Below are 9410 nucleotides of genomic sequence, written 5' to 3' on the forward strand. Positions count from 1 at the left end.
TGGTACTTAACATCGTGCAAATAAAATCTACATTTGATGTGTTTGACAGTTAATGCCCTGATGGTCAGAGCACTGTTGTTCCTGCTCAAATGTTGGATTCTCATAGACATGTTCCTTTTTCCTGGTATCCAAGTCTTCATAAATAGGATCTGACACCTGAATGGCAGCTGATATCATGAGGTAAAAATATTTGACATCAGACACGTCAGTGCTCTTCAGTAAACATTTCAGCACTGTGAGCTGACACTTCTGTTTACTCTGTTAATGGCATAAGGTTGCTGGCAAGATCAGTCAGTCAGTGTAAATGTACCATACAGTCACACCAGACAGGTCAGTGTGTGTGTGAAATATAAACAAACAAATTTATAACAGAACATTATCCGTTTTAAAAGGAGGTAGGTCACATGGACGTCAGTGTTTGAGAAATCACACATGATTGTGTAGTAAGGTGAATAAAAATATTTTTGGACCATCTTACCTTCAGGGGCCTGAATGTCTAAGCTTAGCCAGGTATCGGTATGATGTAATGTGAGTGCATCTGCTGTGGCAGGCAGGGACCCAGTCACAGTGCTTGGATAAAACCTGACATCTGCTGGTGGCAAGGAGGACGCTTGGCCAGCTTCCACCCCAACCTTCAGAATAAGACAGTGACATTGTGCAACAAACATAAACAATTGCTTAACTGTGTGTTAAAATGCTTACAGAACAGTGCAGCACGAGGTAAGTTATGTACGACCTCTGGACTGCAGTTACAATGACACATTACAAATGTTTCCAATGTTTGGGCTTATAAATAAAGTACGTACTGAGAAACTGTGTCAAAATTAAGCTACAAAAAACTATTATAACAACAGTAAATCTACAACAAAACTTACCTCGCCTTTTAAAATATCATATTTACACATGGGGCAGGTATGGTGTTCCAATAGCCATGGTTCAATGCAGGTCTTATGGAAGACATGTCTTGAAATGGAATAAAGGGACATAGTTTAGGTTGAAAAGTCAACATAACAGTCCCCATAAAGCTAGAAAATCATTGTCACACACTATATATTCTTATTAGTTTGTCACACACAATTCAGTGACACAGTCATCCAAGAGTCCTTGGAACTCCCTGTGAAACATCACAAGGTTTATGAGATGTCATCATGTGATCCATTACAGAAATTACAGCAATATATATTTATAATATTCACTACTGACAGAAGATTTGCATTTAAAATGATTCAATTTCACATACTGCCAGAAAGGAAGGGAAACAGATACAGATAATTAAAACGGGAAATAAAACAAGCAGAAGGAATGGAGGTTAATAAATCAAATAAGATTGTTTATACAAGAGAAGAGTATAAACTGAACAAGTCTCTGAAAATATATATGAATATACAAGTCCTTGTTGTATGGTGTCTCTTTTAACCCCAGTCCAACTCCAATAACTATTCTAAAGTGGAGCTATTTTGATAAAACTACAAAATATCCATTGCCTGCAGACAATGATAAAATGAACCTGCTGGACATTTTTGTAAACAATTACTAGTCCAGAGATGTATGGGACAGTATTGGAGTGTGTGCCGACATAACGTGACAGAAGAAAACAAAATATTTCAATGATGATTTGTAATGGGATACATTTTACATGGGCTGCATTTGTTGCAGAGGTCAGGTGTTGTATTTTTCAGCTTTTGTATTTTTTATTGTAGACTAGGCTAAGTCTGTATCCAGACAAGTCTCTCTTAATGTTTTACATGTCTGTTCATATTCATATACCTGCAAGGTAGATTTGTTACAACATCGCCCCTCTTGAAGGAGTCTATACAAACAGCACAGCTGTAGTCTTCTGCTTCAATTTCCTGTCAAGACAAACAATAGTAATTTCTACACATGCCCTTAACTGTTGTTGTTTTTGTTTTGTTTTTTACAATAAATGATTTAGAAATAATGTCTGTTACACAATACCGGATCAGTTCGCCGCAGAGTCCGAACTTGTAACTTGGCAATAGCTTTCTCAGCCACTTTTTTAAGTTCCCTCTGTAAATATGATTGAAAAAGGATTGTTTTGTGTCATCTTTTCTGGTGTTTGTGACAGTTTAATTCAGTTTTTCCTGAAGTATCAACATGTTAAAATATATTCTAATAAGACTGTAATATGGGGGGGGGGGTCATGGGGGGAGTGGGACAAAATGAAATCCCATTCTGACAAAAAAGAAGGAAGCAGGTTTATTTAAAAAGCTGATTTGACTGTAACTAATGCATAACCTTCAGTAAGGAACATCGCAATTTACACCTAAACAAAAGTTGTTAACTGCCCCCCCACACACATACACACATCCCTGCCCAACTTAAAACATTGAAACGTTTATTGCAAGAGGTAAACCTTTTGTCTCAGCCAGAAAAAAAACTATATACATACAAGAGTGTTGTTATTCCTAAAGTGTGGATTTTACTCCAAGCATTTTTGTATGTAAAACGTTTTTTCTTCTACTTGTGTACTGATGTCTGATTAATTACTGTTAGAGCTGGTAGAGAAATGGCAGTGGAAAAACAGAAATCCAGAAAGAAGATCAATTCATTAATGAGAAGCTCAGGCTTGATCTGGTAGCTGGACAGACCTCTGAAACTGATCTCCTGAGTGAGCTCCAAAGGAGCGTAACTGATCTTAGTGGGTCAAATGTATCCAGTAAATGCCTAACCTGCTGGATCCGAAGCTGCTGGTTCCTGTATAGGCGCTTAAAGACTATGACGATGAAGTAGCTCAGAATAATGACTGTTATTGCAAAGAAGGTGAAAGACATTATATAGATCCACAAAGGGCTGACTGGCCCGTGTGGACCAGCCACTTTTATATCCATGTAGACTTCTGTTCCACTCTTGATCAGGTTGGCAATTTCTGTTCCCAGGACATTACCAATCATGATGGCCACTGTACTGCCAGTTCCTGTGGGATAAAGTACACAACATGTGGAACACATGAAAGTATCTAGATTTGCTTGGGAGAGTAGGATTAAAACAGCAATTCTGCTGGTAGTGCAGCAGATCAATAGAGGCTTGAGAAGCAGCTACTAAATAAACATTTGCTTCTCATACTCAGAGTAGGTACCAAATACATGCATTGTGTTATATTAGAAGGCGTATTCATATAATGAAGCTTGTGGCACTTTCTTATTCCGGCCATTCATACCAGAATAATAAGTAACAGAGAACCAACAGAGTGGTCTAGCAAAACCTTAATAATTTATTTGCGATGTTACCACTTTGCAAATTGTAAAATAAACACCATGGTAGGGTCAGGCAATTCTTCATGATCTCTTAGCCATTGAAAGGTTTCTTTAATCAAGAAAACTGTATGCAGTGACTATGCAATGACAAAACTAATAAAAATGTGAAAGGTAATGTCAATCATCAAACCTTTATGCTTATAAATGCTGTACAATCTAGATAAAAATGTGAGCATTTATTAGACCATGTCAAATATGTATATGATAAATAAGTAGCTCTGAATTGGGTCATAAAAAGAGACACTGATCTAGGACTTAATAAAACAGGCTTATGGTTATTTTTCCTCAGCCTATTTATGAAGTCTAATTTGTGCTCATGACCATACATATGCTCAGAGTACATGTGCAAGGTATATTTTATGATTTCATTATGAAATTGTCCCATCGAAAAATATAATATTACTACTATTGCTACTGCTACTAATAATAATGGGAATAAGTAGATTTATATAGCACCCTTAAAACACGTTTACATAGTGCTTTACATGTTGAATAAAAGCAAAATAAAGTAAAACATAAAAAGGAAAAAAGATAGATGTTAAAATAACTTGGGAATAAAATGAGAGAATAAAAAAACACTTTATCCAAGGACAAGCAAAGCCCTCTCTCTCATGCTTTATCCATACGGCTTCCCACTATACACTATATAAGAAGTATGTGTTCACTGTAAGAATTATTGAACTCTCCTAATAGTAATATGTCAACTTCTTTTTCAGATTTCATAACTTCATAACTCATGCAAAAATGTGCTCAAATGTAATGTATTACATTATCACATTAATTATTAATGGCCTCCAGCTATGTGGAAAATTAGTGGACTATTTTGAAGGATAAAATACACATGCCTCTGCAAGGCCTCACATCATCATAGGAGCCATTCAAATGAAAGACTCAAAATTAAGACAAACAAGTATACTAACCAAGTTGGAAATCTGATAATTGAGAAACACAAATATGGCGAATCCTCTGGAGCACTTTTAAAGGTCTCTGAAGCAAATGGGATAAATGTCCTGGAATTCAGTGTATCCCATTTTACTGAGGAAAATGATTAACCACCAGTCAGGTCTTGCTGTATAATTAGGTCTTAGGTAGCTGTGCGGAGGCCACCTTTGGCTCTGGATAAGTTGGTGGCATTTCATTTACTGGTACAAATATACAGCTGATAACCTGCTTTGAATATGGAACCTTATCTTCCTTCCAAAGCCACACTGAACACGTCATGAGATATGGAGTTTAGATGGTCATCAAAAGCAGCCAAAAGGGACTTTACATTAGGTACACAGTATCCCAGACTGTCCTTATTCAGCTAAGCATTTCACCCACTTCACTGTGTCAGCCTTAACATTTTGGAAGGCAGCACATTTTTAACTATTTTTGTCCCAATAGCTGGCACTAAAATAATTTTTAAAGCATCTTACTCCTCCCAATACCCTAACTGAATACTGTTATGGACATTATTTTGTCGTATGTGAAACCAAGAGAACAAAATACTTAAAATATATACAAAGGTTATATATGGTTGTATGTGGTTGGATTGTATCCTTTTTATTTCCTTTTATTTGTACATAATTATTATACATTTCTGTCAGAGTAGAGCCCATTGAAGCACTTAAATACATGTTATTTCATTGTTACTTTTCAATAATTAATTCATTGTTATTTCAATATTACTCTTCAGTAATGCCTTGATGGAAATTTGCGTCTATTATGAATTAGCTGGATGTATGAATTAACCTTTCAAAACAGAACCTCCCTAACAAATAATGTGACTCAGCATTCACAGTGAAGATAATGTATTACAGTATTAAGTAAAAGAACTGGACTGTGTGGACCCTGCCTTCATGAAGTTAAATCTATGAAGCTGTGTAGCAGCTGTGCAATGCCTGTATTACAATAAGGGCTTAATCTATGAGAATTACAGCACAGAGCAACATACAGGACAAAGACAGCTATTTATAGAGTGTAATGAGTTGATTACATTAGAGACAGATGGAGAAGACAACTGCAAAACCACAAAACAGTGTTTATCCAATAAGATTACATTGAATATTCATTTAAATGTTTCTGCTTGTAGCTCTCAGGTTTCTCTGAACTGGAAAGTGTCAATTATGTAAATAGCTCAGACTTGGTGTGAAAGAGCTATTCATATTCCACCTCATCACAGCACTAATTTACAAAAGAAGATAATCCTACCTGGATGGGACATCGTACTTGTCTCGTTGCCAGTCCCATCAACATTGTAGATAACTACTGCCGAGGCTCCTTCTTCCTGGGCGGCTCGGATTTTTTCAGCATGGCTACAGTTCCCTCTTTTGATGAGAGCTATCCAAGGCTGCTGGGTGACAGTGAATGAAATATTCGAAAAGCAGGCCAGTGGATCGGGACTGGGAAGCACGACGGATCCAAAGGCCCGTTGCAAGGGTGAGTCGAGACCATAAATGCCACATTTACATGTATTTATTACAGTTTGGTTGGTCCCAGTGCTGATGTAGCTGACCTCCACATTAGCGGTCCAGATGATTATAGAGGCCCCTGGATGAAGCTGAAACTGGAAAATCCATAACACCAGCCAGGCCCAAGTCAAACACTGCATTCCTGTAAGGTCCTTTGTCATTTTTTTCCAGAGCTGGTAAAAAACCCTTCTGTTCTTTGCTACACTGTGCAGTGCCTCTCTGTACCTGCCATTAATTGTAATCAGATCTCTCCCTGTTGTAATGCAAGATTGCTCTACGTCAGTTGGAGCTGGTCTTATCATCCTGGACCTTGAACACTGGTTAAGATTGTATTCTTTTAAAAGGGTTGTGCCCTACCTTTTCCTCATGGGTATAAAACAATGAAATCCCTCTAAAGAACAATATCAAAAACATTCATTACATTTATAGCATTATAATAGTAATGACATTTTTGGATTTAAATACTGGATGGCAGTCAACGGGCATACATCTCTGCATACATCCCAGACCATAAGATACACCATATTTTCATCTTGAATCACCTGGTAAAAGACCAGAGAATAGTACTACATGTTTAGTGTGGCTAGTGATAGCTAACACGTAAGTAAACATCACTGCTGCATTTCAAGACAGAACTGATAACAGGAAGTCGATTTGAGCTTTAGAGCAAAATGTAGTTTGTTGGGGGGTGGTTAAATCCCCCAATTTTACTGGGGGATTAAATCAATCATTGTTACATATCAGAAACACCCCCAGAAGAGGGCATTTTAATACTGCCCTGATTTACCTACATTTTTCCTTTTATAATGCCAGACAGTGGCCTATTCTTGATAGTCAGATTCTGTGTAACAATAGTGGGAATTGCAGACAAACAAACAAACAAACAAACAAACAAATAAATAAATAAATAAATAAATGACCTTTTAAAACTTTGACTTGATTCAATACATAAAGCATACATAAGACACTTTACTAATTTCCTCATGATTAATTAATTTATTTATCTCAATCAACAAAATGGTGGGGAATATTTTATCATACATTATAACAGTAATAAGTCGGAATTTTGGGGACTTTTGAGAAGCCCGCTGCCAAGTCAATAACACAACAAACCGCCAATGCCCGGATCATTTCTTTTTGCTGTGCAATCCATGTTACTTAAAATGAAATTCAAATATAAGTTCCAAGGTTTTCCACAGCCAGTTACTTCACCAGTTTTATTTTCGGGGTAGGGCTATTTGGGGGCATCGAAACTCACCAGATGCATTGCAACTGAGTATGAAAACCTGAAAAATACTTGATTATAATAATAATCTTTTTTAATCAGTATATTATCATTACAATCGATAAATAATAAAAACATAAATAAGCATATTATGCCAAATAATAGCGGGTGTATGCACGTACCACAGTCATTTATTAACTTCGATTCCCAAGAGGTTTGCCACAGGCCGCGCAAACTGTGACTTGGTGTCTTAGGCTTCATAAATGAGTTTGTCTCCATGAGCGGGGAGGAAAACAGCCTAACAACATCTAAATTACGGAATAGGATGATCGAGCGCGTCCTCCGTCCTCCTTGATATCTCGTTAGAAATCCTTCTTTCTCCTTCATACATCCTGAGACGTGCCAAAACGTTTTACGGAATTCGTTTTTGTTCGACCTATTTTAATAAATATATGTCATATCCAATAACAGAACAGTTCGGTACAAACTTGTGTATAACGTACCATTACAGTCTAGTTGTGGTACTTAATTTGTTTTCTTAACTTCGTGTTGCTTTTTTACATCGCTGCGAAGGGTGGATACGACATGCTTGGTAGAAAGCAAAATTACCAAGCACAACAAGGAGGTAAGAAGAAACGGGTATACTCCGAGGTGTCCAACGTTATGCGTGTTGTGTCGTTAGTTTACGCACTCGACGGGTAGTCTATGCATTATTCATATCGCATATTTATCTTTATTTTACTTAGTTAGCTAGCTAACAGCTTAGACATTTGATTGCCTAATACCTTTTGTGAGTATAAAATGTGGTGACATGTTATTTTATGGCATATTATTTCAGAACTTTAAAATGCTTTCACCTACAGCATAAAACAGTTTAATAAAAACAAGAAAGGCTTGTGGGATTCTCAGATTAGAACTGATTGACATTTTACTGCACAGGTCCCCATACATTTGAACATGACTACAGTACAAAAAAAATGGAATAAAATCCACATAAATGAACTCAATCGTAATGCTACCGTTAACTTGAAACTTTCATCCTCCTCTCTGACATTAAAGGCCGGCATGGCCATATGGATGAACTCCGTTTTACTTCTGCCATCTGAGTTTAATCATGCTTGCCTTTCCTCCTCTGTGATGAACCTTCCGTCCAGGCTACATAAACAAAAAGGGCTAGGACTACATGCACTGCCAAAACTGCTACAATAGCAGCATAGAAATAGCTATCTGTGTTGGACATCTCAAATGAGCCTGGAGAGAGAATAAAGCAGTTAATTTTCTGTGGTTCACAGAGGGTCTCTTGTATGAGGCCTTGATGTAACCAAAAGATGTGCATGTGTGCATAAATGTCAGATCTGTACCTTCAAAAATGTATGCCTTGGATGCAAAATATAATCCTATTGGTAGTGTAACCATTAAGATGGTAAAAAACAGCAGTGTTTTAAGAGCAGACACCAAGGATCCATCATTCCTGAAATACACAAACACAAATAAGTGAGGTCATATTTTGTTGCATGTTGGCCAGACGCATCACTGCATAAGGAGCTTATGCATGAAAGTTTACAAAAGGTCTAGAGTTGATTCTAGATGCAGCATTTCCATCTGGAGTCTAGAAAGCCTGTCAAAACTGTTAGAAACGTTCAGGAAAAATACAAATACCCACATAGCTGATCTTAGCACCACCAAACAACCTGGCAAGCCACAAGAACCACAGTACTTGAAGACCAAAGAATGCTTTAAATATTTAAGAACAAATGAAATCAAGATTACTGCAGTAGGTTATATAAGTAAAATAAATGAAAGTGTCAAGTAAAAATTTGTATTTTAAAATAGGTTGATTGACTGCGCCACTTATTTAATAAATAAACTATGTAAAATAGCTTAGTTGTGTTTACTGAAGACTCTAGCTCCCAAGTTCTGATCTACACAATGTACACTGATCATAGTACAATGATAATTAAGGATTATATTTAGGGAATTTTGGGCATTTATAACACAATGATTAATAGCATTTCTGGGTTAGCTAACTTAGTTGGCTCGCTATGGACAAATTTAATTTGGACAAAGGGGGAACAACTTACCCTCTGAAATCCGGGGCAGTTTCTGATGCTTGGTTTAGGGACGTTTTCATAAACCCCTCCATTAGATTTTAAATCCACGTGAATAATACTAACCAGATCCTAAGATAAATGTTTTCAGATAGCTAATTTGGTGTCCTTCCGCATGGGTCATATGATAGCGATGCTATTATACACGTAGTCCGTTTGTACTGCGCCCTCTAATGGAGGGAGGCACAATCGTAGTAGTGAATGATTCTTGAGCTACAGTGGCACAAGGATAAGGTGATAGGGGGAAAAGTAACGCTACTGTAATGTGACAATGGTTATCAAACAACCCAGTCTTAGCAGGTAAATTTTCGTATAATGGAAAACGCAACTCTTATTAATACAAACTAGT

The 9410-nt window shown here is 37.0% G+C and overlaps 2 protein-coding genes across 2 annotated transcripts; both read right to left on the reverse strand.

Moving 5' to 3' along the window:
* Positions 1-27: 27 nt before the first annotated feature.
* rnf128b (ring finger protein 128b) lies at positions 28-7702 on the reverse strand. Its single transcript, XM_026996186.3, has 7 exons — positions 5469-7702; positions 2691-2935; positions 1957-2028; positions 1768-1850; positions 876-963; positions 479-632; positions 28-167 (listed from the first exon to the last, which is right to left on the reverse strand). The coding sequence occupies exons 1-7, from the start codon at positions 6028-6030 to the stop codon at positions 28-30; spliced, it is 1344 nt and encodes a 447-aa protein (XP_026851987.2). The 5' UTR covers positions 6031-7702.
* A 145-nt stretch (positions 7703-7847) lies between these two features.
* LOC113568027 (vacuolar ATPase assembly integral membrane protein vma21-like) lies at positions 7848-9197 on the reverse strand. The gene is made up of 3 exons (XM_026996189.3): positions 9035-9197; positions 8315-8424; positions 7848-8204 (listed from the first exon to the last, which is right to left on the reverse strand). The coding sequence occupies exons 1-3, from the start codon at positions 9094-9096 to the stop codon at positions 8062-8064; spliced, it is 315 nt and encodes a 104-aa protein (XP_026851990.1). The 5' UTR covers positions 9097-9197; the 3' UTR covers positions 7848-8061.
* Positions 9198-9410: the final 213 nt, after the last annotated feature.

This window comes from Electrophorus electricus, chromosome 16, assembly GCF_041902795.1.
Source record: "Electrophorus electricus isolate QZ-2024a chromosome 16, ASM4190279v1, whole genome shotgun sequence".
Lineage (NCBI taxonomy): Eukaryota > Metazoa > Chordata > Actinopteri > Gymnotiformes > Gymnotidae > Electrophorus > Electrophorus electricus.

Excerpts from the sequence above, each read along its gene's own strand:
- rnf128b (XM_026996186.3), bottom strand. The coding sequence starts at position 6,030 with ATGATAAGACCAGCTCCAACTGACGTAGAGCAATCTTGCATTACAACA. Across the intron at positions 2,936-5,468 it reads AAGTACGATGTCCCATCCAG|GAACTGGCAGTACAGTGGCC; the intron begins GTAGGATTATCT and ends TTTATCCCACAG. Across the intron at positions 964-1,767 it reads GTAACAAATCTACCTTGCAG|ACATGTCTTCCATAAGACCT; the intron begins GTATATGAATAT and ends TTCCATTTCAAG.
- LOC113568027 (XM_026996189.3), bottom strand. The coding sequence starts at position 9,096 with ATGGAGGGGTTTATGAAAACGTCCCTAAACCAAGCATCAGAAACTGCC. Across the intron at positions 8,425-9,034 it reads ACTGCCCCGGATTTCAGAGG|GAATGATGGATCCTTGGTGT; the intron begins GTAAGTTGTTCC and ends TGTGTATTTCAG. Across the intron at positions 8,205-8,314 it reads CAAGGCATACATTTTTGAAG|GCTCATTTGAGATGTCCAAC; the intron begins GTACAGATCTGA and ends TTCTCTCTCCAG.